Raw genomic sequence first — 14722 nt, forward strand, 5'->3', positions numbered from 1 at the left:
ATCCTCCTGCTTCGACCTCCCAAAGTGTTGGGACTACAGGCGTGAGCCACCACGCCCGGCATAAATGCAGCATTTATAGAAAGTATTTACAGCGTCTGGGTTAAAAGGACTATAAAGCAACCAAGAGGCACCTAAGTCCCTGAAGCACAGAGGACAACCAAGATGACAGCAGAAGGGCAAAAGAGAAAGGAAACCGGAGTGCCACTCAGGAGGGTGGGAGGGGGAGGAGGCATTTCGGGAGCCGCCTGAGATTTAGGAAACCGAGCGAGACACCAGGTGGGCACACAGAGGGTTAAACGGCCTCGTGGTTCCGCACTGCGGCCGGGAGACAAACCAGCAGCCACTATCACCAGCCCCGGGCAGACCACTAAGAACTGGGGCGACGCGAGGCGTGGCTCAGGGTTGGCGCATCCAGTAAGGAGGTGAGACACCGAGGCTCTTCGGGTCGGCTTAGGCGGTTCCCCAGCCAAGGCGCCAGGACCGGGCCTGGCTCAAGCAGGCACAGGCGGCGTGCAGCACACCGCCCCTAGCCCCGATTCTTCAACAGTTTTCGGCCTCCAAGCCTAGGACAACAGGCTGCGCCGAAACCATCCACCAGGCCACCGGGACAGGCTTTGATAGTAACCACTACTCGTAGAAAGAAGCGAAGAACAATCCAGCAACCCCGCGAGACCAATAAGCCCCACCCAGAGCCCGGCCTCCCTGGCCGGAAGTGAGGCACTTGGCCCCGCCCCCCCGTGCTCGATACCTCGCGAGACTTGGAAAGGCCGTCCTTTTTCGTCTGGGCCGCCAGCATGGTAGGTGTTTCGTTTCTTGCCTCCTCTTTTTTGCCGGCATGTACCCCCAAGCTCTATTCCCATTGTCCCTAGTCATCCACCCCCGACCATGGTCTGGGCTTCCAGGCTGCGCAAGGCCGCCTGCAGGGCAGGGTGGCCGGGGCGAGACTCCCGGAGTCTTGTGTCCGGCCCGCGGTTCGGATCTATGGGACACGCGGGCCCCGGCTCTACCAGGTGAGACCGCACGGCCCTGGGCGGATCGGTACTCTAAACTTTGCCGAGTGCTCCAGAAGTTAGGTCCTTGATCCACAGGCTTACAGGCCCATCTCAGTTGGCAGGCATCACCTTCTACCCCCTAATTCTTTAGGCCTTACCACCAAGTTTTTTCCACGCAGCCATCCAGACTGAGGAAGACCCGGAAACTTCGGGGCCACGTGAGCCACGGCCACGGCCGCATCGGTAAGTGCCGGCTTCCCCTCGGGGTGGGCCTTTGGCTCTCTTAGGGTGCTTAGCAAGTCAGGAGATAGGTAGCCTAGTAGTGGGTTAGAATGAGACCTTTTTGTGGTCAAGTCGGACAACTGTTGATTTTTTTCCTGAGGATCCCCTAGTATTTCAGTTCTAGAGAATCTCACATCAGTGAGGTGATAGGGATTGAACAGGCACGATATCGGTTTAGTTGAAGACATGAAGTACTGTGGGAATGCTGTGATGTGGACCCTGAAAAGATATTTTACCCGGAATCCTGAAGTAATCGCAGTGCTGAAACCGGCATGGTAGGATGGGAACAGCTAAGCGGGGCACAGAAGTCTGGGGAAACTCTCTGCTTTTGTGCGAGGAAGTATTGAGAGGCATGAGAAGGCTGGGGGTGGGGGCATGTAGCTGCTTTTTTTTTTTTTTTTTTTGACACTCATCACTCTGTGGCCCAGGCTGGAGTGCATTGGCAAACCTTGGGCTTACTGCAACCTCTGCCTCCCGGGCTCAAGCGATTCTCCTATCTCAGCCCCCTCGAGTGGCTGGGATTACAGGCATGAGCCACAAGGCGCGGCCCCATGTAGCTTTGTATTTCTGCAGGCAAGCACCGGAAGCACCCCGGAGGCCGTGGTAATGCCGGTGGTATGCATCACCACAGGATCAACTTCGACAAATAGTAAGTGTCCTCGGAGTGCTTTTACTGACACAGCTTGGGAGGTAGGGGCAGGGCTTAAAACAAAAAAGTTCAGAAGCAAGTCTTGCCTACTGCCTTTACCAAGTTAACACTTGGTGTGAACTGAGAACCTGTTATCGAGGCTAGAGTCACGCTTGGGTATCAGCTATTGCCTGAGTGTGCTAGAGTCCTCGGAGAGTAAACTGCTGACCTTATTCACTGGCTGTGGGCCTTATGGCACAGTCAGCCACCAGGTTAGAGACATGCTTCACATTCACTTACCTACAAACCAGTGGATGATAAATTTTGGCTATTCAGAAGACCTTTATTATAGAAGTATGTAGATTTTCCATAAAGCACTGTTATGTGAATTGAATTTTAGTCTCATTCCTGTCTCTGACTTTGTCAGTGACTTATCCTGCAGGAAATAAGAATAGCCTTTTCCTCCTGATAGTCTTTGGTGGTTTTAAAAACATTTGTTTAACTCAACAGGTATATCCAGTGCCTGACAGTGCTCTATACCAGTGAACAATTTACACTGTAATGGGGGGGTAACTGTAAAGATGATAAACATAGCATCTTAATTGGAATGAGCATGAAGGTGGTTGTTATCTCTTCCTAGCCACCCAGGTTACTTTGGGAAAGTTGGTATGAGGCATTACCACTTAAAGAGGAACCAGAGCTTCTGCCCAACTGTCAACCTTGACAAATTGTGGACTTTGGTTAGTGAGCAGACACGGGTGAATGCTGCTAAAAACAAGACTGGGGCTGCTCCCATCATTGATGTGGTGCGATCGGTAAGTTTTGGATGTTGTTTTTATATACTTCCATACTTCCCTTGCAAAACTCTGGCTTAATCTAATACACTTAATCTCTTACCTGGCATATAACCTGTGCTCCCAGTTACCTACCAGACCTTGATTCTACCTTTGGTAGAATTATTATAGGTATTTCCCCATCAGTCGCAGTGCCTACTGTCATTCCCCTGTTGTATCATGTTTGCATTTCCTGCTTGAACTGTAGCTGGTTCTGATGGAGCACAACTCTTGACCCTTCATGTTCCCTACAGAATAGAATCCTAATATATTCCACCAATACTCAGTGCTATACATTATCTGAAGAGATTCTCCCCCAAAACAGATGTGTCTTGTCTGTCCTTGCGGGTTCTGGTCCTTGTGTCAGTCTTAACTCCCATAAATACAGGGGTAGTCTTAAGAAGCCAGAACCCTAGGGACGCTTTAAATTCACTTCCCAGCCTATTTAATGTCCATAGAGCAGTTTTGTGGTCAGGAATGTGGTTGTCTTCTTTTGCTTTAATATTAGGGAGTATTTTAGCAGGAAAAGGAGGATTATGCTTTGCCGAGACTAGAGTCACATCCTGACACAACTCTTGTCCTGGTGTGCTAGAGTACTCGGAGAGAATCGACTGGTCTTGATTCACTGGCGGTGGCAGTCGGTGCCTCCGTTAGTGCCCAGATCAGAAACATACATACCTCCCTGGGGTTTTTAGAAAGTGGGTTGGCAGTCTACATTCCTCATACCCATCAGGCAGTTGGTACCTTCCACAGTGTATTGTAAACTTTTTTTCTCTGTTCTAGGGCTACTATAAAGTTCTGGGCAAGGGAAAGCTCCCAAAGCAGCCTGTCATCGTCAAGGCCAAATTCTTCAGCAGAAGAGCTGAGGAGAAGATTAAGGGTGTCGGGGGGGCCTGTGTCCTCGTGGCTTGAAGCCACATGGAGGGAGGTTCATTAAATGCCGAGTACTTATTCCTTGTGGTGTGAGTAGGTCATTCAGTGGCATGTCTACATCATCCTATGTATATTGGGAGCCCAGGTTCTAGTATTTAGGGTCTGAAAACATGGGCTCCTCTGCTGACTTAACCTCAGAAAGTATATGGTAAAGATAGGACCAACACTTAACAATTGTTGGCCAGTTAAACAGTTCTGTTTATAAAGTCAGAAATACCTGTTGATCACTGAAAGGCCTGCATGTATTGTACTCTGAATTTTACAGTGAATGGGAGAATGTACCTTAATTGTTTGATGAGGGTCAAAAGGAAAGATTGCTTTTTGATGGATCACATTCTAAAGAGGGGCAGTGTGATAGGATTGAGGTGGTCCTTTAAGACTTAATTCTTCAGCCCAAGGTTTTTCCACATGGCTTCCTATTTTTTTTTTTTTTTTCTTTTTTTTAATTAGATGGAGTCTTGCAATGGCCTGATCTCGGCTCACTGCAACCTCTGCCACCTGGGTTCAAGCAGTTCTCTAGCCTCAGCCTCCTGAGTATCTGGGATTATAGGCTGGTGCCACAATGCCCAGCTAATTCTTGTATTCTCAGTAGAGATAGGATTTCACCATGTTGGTTTGGTTGGTCTCTTTAACTCCTAACCTCAAGTGATCTGCCCACCCTGGCCTCCCAAAGTGCTGGGATTATAAGCATGAGCCACTGCGCTCAGCCTGTGGCTCCTTAATTTTGATCCTAATTCTTGTTTCATCCAGATTATGATGAATCAAAATCTCAAGATGGAGGTCCAGCAATCTGAAATTTAAATATGCCAGGGCTTTTCTGTATGTCAAAGTGGGTTTGAAATTGTTAATTTTTCTTCCAGTCTGAAATGCATCTTGAGAAAGCAGGGAAGGCCAGAAATTGAAATAAGGTTTTCTAGGATTTGTGTCTCTTGCTGTTTGAAAACTGATGGTGACCAGTGCATGTTTACAAATAAGATCCTCATAGATATTTGGGTAAATAATTTGCTAAGTTTTAGGGTTCTTCCTGACTTATACTTTTTTGACCCAACGTAATGCAGTTTAAAACGCTATGCAAATAAGATGGCAATTACACTCATTGGTTTTAGTTGGTGGAGGTTTCCTTAGTGCTCTGTGGGGTCATAATATGCAAGAGCTAGGAACCATGGTTATCTGGGACAACCTTTAGAGAATGGGATCAAATATAAGGCACAGAGAAACACTAAATTGGCTTACATAAGAATAGGAGAATTACAAAGAAGTAGTGAAACCTCAATTCAGTTGGACGATTTTATAACAAGCGTATCATTTAGGTTTGTATCTTCCATTGTGCTAGAAAAGGTTAGAAGTGAGTGGTCTCCATTAGGACTCATAGAGGACTTTTAATAGGGAACCTAAGTTTAAGGATCCCACAGTAAGTGATCAGTAATGATGAATTAAAAGACTCAATTTAATTCTTGGTCTCTACTCAATACCTGTGTCACTTAGGCTTGATCCAATTTCCTCATCTTGAAAATTTAGGTGAAACTGCCTACTTGAGGACTGCATAGATTAAAATGGAAACCATGCACTTAATTTTTGTGTTTGACTTAGTAACTTAAGTCCAAACTGTTATGGCAGCAGATGGAGTCAGTTAGCCTCCATGGGATTGTCAGTGGGAAATTGGTCCAAGCAGAGGGAATAGCAAAACGAGTTCAGGAAACTGATTGGGGACGGTTGGATAAATGGGAAGTGCTTTGGTGGTGAGAGAGACTACTCTGGCCAAGTCATAAAGGACAACTACAATGGGAGTCTGGAGGCAGAACCAAGGAAATGGGAGTGAGTATGGAAAAGGTAGGATTCAGAAGGCATAATGGACGGGAACTGGAGTGTGGCCGACCACAAAATGAGGCAGGGAAGGAGGTAGAGTTTGGGAGGAAGGATCGGTAGTCCCTTAATGGCTACCTTCTTCCCCAGGAGTTTACTGTTAGCATCCAGAAGCCATCCCTGGCCTAGGAAATAAATGATTTCGTTGCTGGCTTGTTGATTCACCAGAAGCTATAACTAAACAGTTCTAAAACCTTTGTTCTATGTGATGAGGAACAGACTAAAATAGTTTTGAGCCCTAAGTCCACCGATGCCAGTGCTTTCTTGAACCCACATTTACTAAAAGTTTTTCATGACTGCCAAGCTTTGAATAGTCTGCTCTGTATTCGTAGAGGCTTCATACTAGCGATCCCTAGTGGCTGGCTAAAGCTTGAATTGCAAAGGATATAATTTCTGGTCTAATGTATATATGTTTTAAATATAGTTGCGTTCAAACTTGGGAGCTGCAGGTACAACTTGATTTTATGACAAATGTTTGCCACATAATTTGCAAAAGCAGTCTTCTTCAAGGACAGCTAAATCAGGCCAGTTTTCAATTCAAATAAATGTACTGCTAGACTCTACTGAGCTGTTAACTAGCCTGAGAACACAGCCCAGGGGCTGGTGGCAAGTCGAAAGCGCGGGCTGAAGCTGTGCGGCACCCGCCTGGCGGCTCCATCGACCACTTTCATCAGCATCGTCCGACCTCAGCGATGTCCCCATGACATAGACAAACCTTGAGGTCTTTCCTCGGCCCCTGAGGACCACTTCCGGTGAGTGTTAGTTTTTACTTCCGGAGACGAAGACTCCCCGCGCCCCAGACCGGAAGCACCACAACGGGGACGTCTCGGCTCGCTCAGCCACTTCCGGCAAGGGTGGGGCCGGCCCGTGGTGCGCGAGCGCAGATACCTCCCCGGCCGAGGCGGGAGGTTCGGCTCTACCCGTGGTTGCTGAGCCGCGGTGGATCCCCTCCAAGCGGAGGAATCAGCTAACCTCGCGGCACTTCCAGCCCCGCTTGGGGTGTTTAAGAACAGGGGCGTGGCCTTTACGTAAATTTTCAAGATAGGAGCCTCCAGAATTTGTCTCGATTGTCTAAAAGGTAGTGAGCGTTAGCCACGTTCAAGGGCACTTAGGCTAAAAAAGAAGGTGCTTGTACACAGATGGAAATATTCTAAAAGAACACAAAAGGAATTTCCTCTTACGAGCTTAGGGAAATGAGGGAGATGGTGTATGCTTTGGTACAAATTTTTTTTTCAACCCAATGCATATTTTCCTATTAAGAGGCTATATAAATGGAGGGAAAAAAGCCTACCAGAAGTTGCCAGTGCTGAAAAGTAGTATTTTCTCTTTCGAGAGTTTTCATGGCCTTTTAAATCACACCCCCACCTCCACAGGCAAATTTGTTTTGGAATGCATACCACATTGTCTGGCTCTAGAAGCGTATTTTGTGTAGCACCCCTGGCAAGAATATAGGTTAAAGTGTATATTTAATTCCTGGTTCTATTTTACATCCCAGTTTCTATTTTCCTCTCATTCCCACTTTGTTTCAGATACCCAGTTTGTGTATCCCTGTAAGTCATTTTGGGTACAAAGTAGGATTTAAGTATGCATGTGAAAAGCCATGTTTTACCAAGAATTTAACTGAGCTGTGACTAATCACACTTCTTTCTCGGGTAGTGCTATGGTTTGGATGTGGTTTGAAATTTGGCCCACAGTGTGGCAGTGTTGGGAGGTGGAGCGTATTGGGAGGTGTCTGGGTCGTGGAGGTAGATCTCTCACAAATTAATGCTTTCCTGCGGTGGTGAGTGCGCCCTCATTCTGCAGGGAATGGAGAGCAAGTTGTTTAAAAAGTATCTGGCTTCCTCAGTTTCTCTCTCTTGCTTCCTCTCTTACTACGTGATCTCTTTGCACACACCCAGCTCCCTTCTGCTTTCTGCCGTGCCTGAGGGCCCTCCCCAGGTACAGCTGCCTAATCTTTAACTTTTCAGCCATCAGAATCATAAACCAAATAGGCCTTTTTTCTTTATAAATTACCCAGATCCAGGTATTCTGTTATAGCAACCCAAAATGGACTAAGATGGGCCCTGATTCCACAGATTCCAATGTGAACCAGAGTTTAACTAATACTGTTTAAGCGCAACTCTTCACAATACTGCTTTGTAAAAAGCCCAGAACACTTATTTCAAGACTACAGTTTATCAGAGCATTTAGAACAGTGTCATGGGGCAGCCTGCCCTGCATTAGAAGAACTAAATTACAGAATAGAAGAGGGTGGACACTTCTATAGGTGAGGGGACTTCCCTGCCTGGTAGAGGAGAGGAGACAGCACTGTTGTCCCTGAGCAATTGCCCCAATGTTGTCAGAAAGCCGCTGTTGAAGGACACTTTGCTCTCAATGGCCACAATACCATCTTTTACGGGAGTGTTTTAGAAACAGTGGGGCTTTTTCTTTTTTTTTTTTAATTCACAGAAATGAAATCTTTACTATGTTGCCTAGGCTGGTCTTAAATTCCTGAGCTCAAATGATCCTCCCGCCTAGGCCTCCCAAAGTACTGTGATTATAAGCATGAGCTACCACACCTGGCCACGTTGGGGGCATTTTTGTTGTCACAGTCATGGCAGGGAAGTGACCAGGATGCTAAATATCTTGGAATGGATGAGTTGGTCCTACACAACAAAGAAAAATCCAACTTAAAATCTAACTTCATTTACAGATAACCCAAAAGTTGTTTTTTCGTTTTTGCAGTTTTCATATACTTCTCAGTTGTCTGGGATTCTAACTACTATTTAAATCAGGGGAAGCTCATACTTTGTTTTGTTCACATTACCAAAAATCATTCATTGCAGAAAAGTCACCAATAACTACTCAGTAGGATCTGAGTTCCTCATACAACGCTTTTCTGATGATCTAGTACAGCTGTACAAAAACATTTCCATATTTAAATATTATAGCAATATTTCTCTTTTATTTCTCCCCTTTCATATTACAGTTAAGGTATATTTAAGTAGCTTATATTATCTTTGAATTTCACTTCAGGGTAGTAAAGGAGGGAGTTACAAATATTTGCTATTAAAAAAAATTGTTGGATCTAATAGGGTTGAAAATCATTGGTTTAGAGGTCCAGAGATCATGTGAAAGAATGTGGAAAGAAGCCCTGCATACTTTTTGTGAACCCCAAACCAGGCCCACTGTACACAGCCTCCTCTCTCATAAGGCTGCTGGGCCTTGGCCATGGCAATCGCTCTATGGACCCTTGCAACCTATTCTATGCTGTTATATGCCAGTATTGATTTTCCTGATTGGGACGAGAGCTGCAACCACAGTGAGGGGGAAGGAGACGTACCACTCTGGGATTCACACAAGGGCATACTATATTTTAAAGGTACATAAAAGTGGCAAAATTTATAAATAAGGCTGGATATGGTGGCTCATGCCTGCCATCCCAGCACTTTAGGAGGATCGTTTGAGCCCAGGAGTTCAAGACTAACCTGGGCAACATAGTGAGACCCCATTAATACAAATTAAAAAACAACAAAATTTACAAATAAAGACTTTACACATATACCTCTTGTGATCTGATCACATATGTAAAGGTTCTTTGGAGCTACATTGAAAAGCAGGGGTGGAGGAGCATGGGGGAGGAAGGGAGGGAGAGAGTGCACGTACCTTTTAGGAATGAAATCCGTATTTTTCTTAAGGAGTCCACTTCTGTGACTGTCCTAAGCCTAGGCTGAGTTAACAGTGATGACTTCTGGAGGGAACTACATCCCATTCTGAGTCTTCTGGTTGCAATCCTGTCTTCTCTGATATCAACTGAAGACTCAAAATGTCTCAATCCCTGTCCTCGTCCCGGCAAACGGCAGAGCCAGAAAATAACTTTGCCTTACCAGAAGACAAACCCTCCACTTTATTCTCTGAGACTTACAGCAGCCCCAAACCATGGACAGGTTGGGGCTTGTGCAGGCCTGAACAGAGATAGGGAGAGGGAAGAGGGGAAGGAAACTTAGGATGGGATCATCTCCTGTTTAAACCAACAGAGGTGGAAAGACAGGAAAACTTTACACCATGGTTCAAATCCTATCAGACCCAAACACAATACCAAAAAAAAAACAGTTGTAGCTGAATGCCTCTCTTAGGAGTTTGCAAAGTCTCTGCTCTCCCAAGGCCTTGGTGGGTGAAAAGCCTAAACCATCCTGTTTCCCACCTTGTTTCTCTCCTTCCTCTTCCATGGAATGTAGCAGAGCTTTCTGTATGAAAACCTCGGGTTCCCATGGAAAAGCCATTCACAGAGTGACATGGAAGAGTCACCGGGAGTGGGTCAGGGCTCTGCCCACGCCTGGGTTGGCATTAGCTGGGCTTTACTCCACCAATGTCAGGACACCCAATGACATCTTAGGGGCTGCAGGCTAAAGAGGAAAATGTTAAGATTTCCCTAAAAATGGGGCCAAAGGGGAAAGAGCATTCTTTCTAACACTGGAAATGCTTAAGCACAGGCTGAAAAGTTGGCTACTGGAGAGGAAAGCCGACCTGCTGCAACAACTGGGTATCTTCTAACTCTTAAGACCAGTCACGCAACTCAGGCTGGAGCGCTGCATTTCGGGGAGGTCAGTGACTCACACTGAAGCTAACTCCTTCAACAAGTACTCGGTTCCCTGCATGATGGTGTTTCGTCCCTGACTGGCCAGTCTCAGCCCATTCCCAGGAGAGTGAACTCTAGATAACAAAGCCAAGGAACACATGAGGCTCTGGGCCCAAACAACTGTACATTGTTTATTGAGAACACCCGTAGATGGAAAGGAGGGATGCCCTGTACCGCATTGTGGCCACCGCTGACTGGGAGCCAGGCCCAGAGAGCACTGGTAGAGCTGGGGGTGGGCTTCCCATGACACACTGACCATCTCAATGAGGAATGAGAGGACCAGGCCTAAGAGCCTGGTACCACATTACAAATGGGGACTGACTGGCCTTGGCCTTTAAAAACAGAGGGTCTGGGTATGGGGACTACCAGAAAAAAATAGAAAATCTAAGATTTTTTAAAAGGTCCTCCTGTACATAACAAGACAGCATCTGCTCTCCAGGGCCCAAGACTGGCAGCAGGGGCCTCAGGCAGGCAGGCAGGCAGACAGGCCGGCCGAAGGCCTCCAGGGAAGATCAGTGGTTTGGCCGAGACAGTCAGCTGCACAAAACTGGCCAGTCACGAGCACCCAGCAAAACTTCATCCATGTTCTGGCAGGACAGGAAAGCACCTGGCCCCTTGGGAATATACAAATATTTACCATATTATCTTTGCTTGTTACAAAAAGTTAAGAAAGCTTACAGCAGATTATTTACAAACAGTATCCCAAGATATGATGAAGGCAGAGGTGGGCTGGCTTGGAGGATGGGATCTGTGGGGGCGGAGCAGCCATAGCAGCCCAGAGGGTCCCGGGCTAGGCCTTCTCCTTAGGCTTCAGGCTCTGCAAGACACTGCACTCTGCTACTGAGAAGGGGGCTTAATTCTTCTTGTGGAGGAACTTCATTTTGTTGCCTGTGGGCCAGAGAGAACAAGAAAGAATGTTCAACGTTATTCCTTCCAACTTCCACTCCTTCTACTCCTTGTAGCCCTGGCCCTCTCAGTGGGAGAGGAAGGATCAGGAAGACTGGATTATAGCTGTGATCTGATCCAGGGCAGTGAAAACACGTGAGAGCTGTAATTAGGGCACTGGTATTAATCACTGTGTGGTTTTGGGCAAGCCACTTAACCTCTTTGGTCTTAATTTCTCTTTAAACAGAGACATGCTATGATTCTACGATCTGGCTGGCTGAGCTCCCTGCAGGGACGGGAGGTTTTTGCAGGAAGGGCACTCACAATGCTGCGTCTGCAGACCTGTTATGGTCTAGAGGAAAGCTCACTGACTCCAATGGCCTTCATATTTACTCCAAAAGGAGTGCACAAAGAAAGACCTGATATATATGAGAACCTGTGATACCTCTTTGTAATGCAACTTGGTAAATATAGCCGGCCCTCCATATACATGAGTTCTGCATCCATGGGTTCCACATTTATGGATTCAGCCAACTGGAGATCAAAAATATTTGGGGGAAAAATGGAAGGTTGTGTCTATTTTGAATATATATAGACTTTTTTTCTCATCATTATTTCCTAAACAATATAGTATAATATTTATTTGCAGCTGGATGCGGTGGCTTATGCCTGTAATCCCAGCACTTTGGGAGGTCAAGATGGGATTATTACTTGAGCCCAGGAGTTTGAGACCAGCCCAGGTACCATAGCAAGACCTCATCTCTACAAAACAAATAAAAAAAATAGCCAGGTGTCATGGCACACGCCTGTAGTCCCAGCTACACAGGAGGCAGAGGAGGGAGGATCACATGAGCCCAGGAGTTTGAGGCTGCAGTGAGCTAGGATTGCACCACTGCACTCCAGCCTGATTGACAGAGCAAGACCTTGTCACTGAAATAAAATAAAACAATTTACATTGTATTAGCTAGTCTAAGTAATCTAAAGATGATTTAAAGCATATGGCAGGATATGCAAAGGTTATGTGCAAATACTATGCCATTTTATAGAAGGGACTTGAGCATCTGTGGATTTTGGTATCCTTGGGTATCCTGGAACCAATCCCCTATAGATATTGAAGGACAACTGCTGTGCAAAATGCCCTTGGAAATCTGGCTGGAACCTTCTCTTCACTATGGGATGCCTACATCCTTTTCTGTCTACAGCCCCAGTATAACACATGTTGACAATGATTTAGAGTATTCTGGGGGGCACAAATCCCCCAGCCCCTCCCTTCTTGCCGAACATCTATCTCATCAGCAACAAGGCTACTTACCCAAACCTCGGAGAAACTTATTCATTCCACTCTGCTCAGTGTCTGGCAGTTCCTCTAAGTACTGCTCCACTCGCTGCTCAAAAAGGCCTGGGTAAGAGAAACAGGCACAGCGAAGAGAACAGTCACTGGAAGAAGGGAAGGAGAGGCCTATATGAAGGGAACCATGAAGCACAGATGCCAAAAAAGGAGAAAGCAAGCATCTGAGGTGGTGATCTGTAGGAGCATCTTACTAGAATTCGGACTGGTTCATCAAAGTGATCATCAGTGACATCTCACAGGGGTTCACTGCTGCCACCCTGCCTCCCTGTACACATTCCCAAACTACGCTAGGGTGAGGAGGCTGCTTCTCAGTTCAAAGCTGCCCCACGTGGACATCTCTAGCTTCCTTCAGACCAGTCTACCATGTGTTCCAAAAAGGTTGTTATACTAAGTGGATAGTATTAGAGGACAGAAGAAATACGAACCCTGAGGTTAGACAGAAAGATTGTGATGAGATGAAAAAGCCCTAGAGTGAGCTGATGAAAGAACAAAAGACGAGATAACCACCTGCCTTAAGTGAAGACTGCCACCAACCTATGACACTGGCCCAGTGCTCTCTAAGGGACTTCCCAACCCTGGGTTCTCAGAACCCCCAAAATTGCTCAGTCTGCTCCTTTTCTCTGTACAGAAAGGCATCTGAGGAGGGGGTGGGCCACCAATGGCATGCTGCTCCTAGGTGGAGATGAGTCCCACCTCTAGCCGTGCAGCTCAGCCTGTGCACGGCCTTGTGAAGGCATTAACTGGGACAGGGGAAAAAGAATGCTCCCTTGGAAGTTTCTAACAGAAGTGAAGGGATGTTAAGAGGCCTGGCCCTAGCTCATGTCCAACAGCTTCCATCATAGTACCTGGTTCTTCAGCCCTGCTGTGGGTGAAAAAGTTAGAGAAGAGAGCCGATAACCAAGCCTTACCCTTTGCCCGACACTTTCTTAGCTCCCTGTCTTGGATGAAGCCAGCAAACATCTGAGACTCCATAAAAACCTCAAGAAAGCGGCGGATGCTTTTGGAGGCCACAGATTTGCGGAAAGCCTCTCGCTGAAAGGCCCTCTCTCCCTTCTCACTCTGTGTCAGGAAGAGGGAGTAGTGCCCAACGGTCTCCACAAAGAACCGGATAAACACCTCCGACACCAGCCCATTGAGGGTATTACATTCTGAAGGGAAAAGAAAATATTTGAGTTTCAGGTCAAGAGCCTGCAAAGCCTTCCTCAATCTTCACCTGGTGTAATCTTCCTCTCCCCAACAAGACTTCCAGCCAGTACCACTCTTCTTTTCTGGAAGCTTTCTCTCTTGTGCTCATGGCCTTGTAACTAGCTTATGAGCTGCAGAAGGCCAGAAACTGTTCTGAACATGGAAGTTGAAACGTAATTGCTGGATGAATTAAAGCAGAAACCAGAGCACCACTTTCCTCACATCCTTTACCCTATGTGATTTTTCTGGCTTCCGAGAGAGAGCAAGTTCTTTTCATCTCCAGCAATGTCTTGAGGCAAGGCCTGAGAGGGAGGAATAATTAGTTTCCCGTCAGGGGAAAGCATCTTTGGGGTTGCCACATGTCTCTGGGTTTTCCTTCCCAAACCACCTGGGGTAGAAGAGGTGCTACAGTGAGACCAAGTTCTTGCTAATAGCCGGAGTCTCATCATCCAGAAAGGGTCTGGTGCACAGAAACAGAGTTCTGGCCCTATGGGTGCCTGACCCAGAGCAGAGGGAGCCTGGAGCAGAGCTGACTGTGCCCAGGTACCATCCTCACCATCATCGGAGTCGCTATCAGAGTCCTGGGAGATCAGCTCATTCTTCCTCTCCAGAGCCTGCTCCAGAGCTGCCTGTAACTTCCTAGGTAACAACGTGTCCTCGTCATCCATCTGCAGGAGAAAGAAAGCACAGTGACAATAATCATAGCTGACACTGACTGACCATGTATTATGTGCTAAGACCTGTTTGAAGAACTTGACTAGATAATCTCATTTATTTCTCCCAATAACCCTGATCACTATCATCAAGCTCATTTTAATGAGGAGCTGAAGCACAGAAAGGCTGAGAAACTTGCCCAAGGTTACAGAGATTAAAAAATGGTAGGAGGCCAGGCACAGTAGCTCACACCAGTAGTCCCAACACTTTGGGAAGCTGAGCAGGAAAATCGCTTGAGCCCAGGAGGGAGTTCGAGACCAACCTGGGTAACTTAGCAGGTCCCTCTATCTACAAAACACACACACAAAAAACAATTAGTCAAGTATTGTGGCATGCACCTGTACTCCCAGCTACTTAGGAGGCTGAGATGGGGAGAATCACCTGAGCCCAGGGAGGCTGCAGTGAGTCATGACTGTATCACTGCACTCCAGCCTGGGC

General features: G+C 46.7%; 2 protein-coding genes and 2 non-coding genes across 11 annotated transcripts in view; 3 read left to right on the forward strand and 1 right to left on the reverse strand.

The window, feature by feature from the left end:
• Positions 1-736: 736 nt before the first annotated feature.
• RPL27A (ribosomal protein L27a) lies at positions 737-3693 on the forward strand. Its single transcript, XM_032240687.1, has 5 exons — positions 737-797; positions 1172-1235; positions 1848-1923; positions 2543-2717; positions 3519-3693. The coding sequence occupies exons 1-5, from the start codon at positions 795-797 to the stop codon at positions 3645-3647; spliced, it is 447 nt and encodes a 148-aa protein (XP_032096578.1). The 5' UTR covers positions 737-794; the 3' UTR covers positions 3648-3693.
• Positions 2057-2187, forward strand: LOC116525392. Its single transcript, XR_004257675.1, has one exon. It is a non-coding gene; the product is annotated as a small nucleolar RNA SNORA3/SNORA45 family (small nucleolar RNA).
• Positions 3279-3409, forward strand: LOC116525391. Its single transcript, XR_004257674.1, has one exon. It is a non-coding gene; the product is annotated as a small nucleolar RNA SNORA3/SNORA45 family (small nucleolar RNA).
• A 6561-nt stretch (positions 3694-10254) lies between the features above and the next one.
• DENND2B (DENN domain containing 2B) overlaps positions 10255-14722 on the reverse strand; it is a 182262-nt gene continuing 177794 nt past the window's right edge. For 5 of the 8 annotated variants that reach the window (XM_032240680.1, XM_032240682.1, XM_032240683.1 and 2 more), the window contains 4 exons: positions 14127-14238; positions 13294-13533; positions 12347-12433; positions 10260-11037 (listed from right to left, as the gene is read on the reverse strand). In XM_032240680.1, coding sequence (XP_032096571.1) covers positions 11003-11037; positions 12347-12433; positions 13294-13533; positions 14127-14238 — 474 coding nt within the window. In that variant the 3' untranslated portion in view covers positions 10260-11002. Of the gene's footprint in view, positions 11038-12346; positions 12434-13293; positions 13534-14126; positions 14239-14722 lie in introns of all 8 variants that reach the window. The other 3 variants (XM_032240679.1, XM_032240686.1, XR_004257578.1) reach the window with 3 other exon arrangements.

This window comes from Sapajus apella, unplaced genomic scaffold, assembly GCF_009761245.1.
Source record: "Sapajus apella isolate SASKATOON/1434 unplaced genomic scaffold, GSC_monkey_1.0 scaffold47, whole genome shotgun sequence".
Lineage (NCBI taxonomy): Eukaryota > Metazoa > Chordata > Mammalia > Primates > Cebidae > Sapajus > Sapajus apella.

Bases quoted from the DNA above. Each gene is read 5' to 3' on its own strand.
- RPL27A (XM_032240687.1), top strand. The intron at 1,924-2,542 runs GTAAGTGTCCTC...ATCTCTTCCTAG, and splicing joins AGGATCAACTTCGACAAATA to CCACCCAGGTTACTTTGGGA. The intron at 2,718-3,518 runs GTAAGTTTTGGA...TCTCTGTTCTAG, and splicing joins TCATTGATGTGGTGCGATCG to GGCTACTATAAAGTTCTGGG.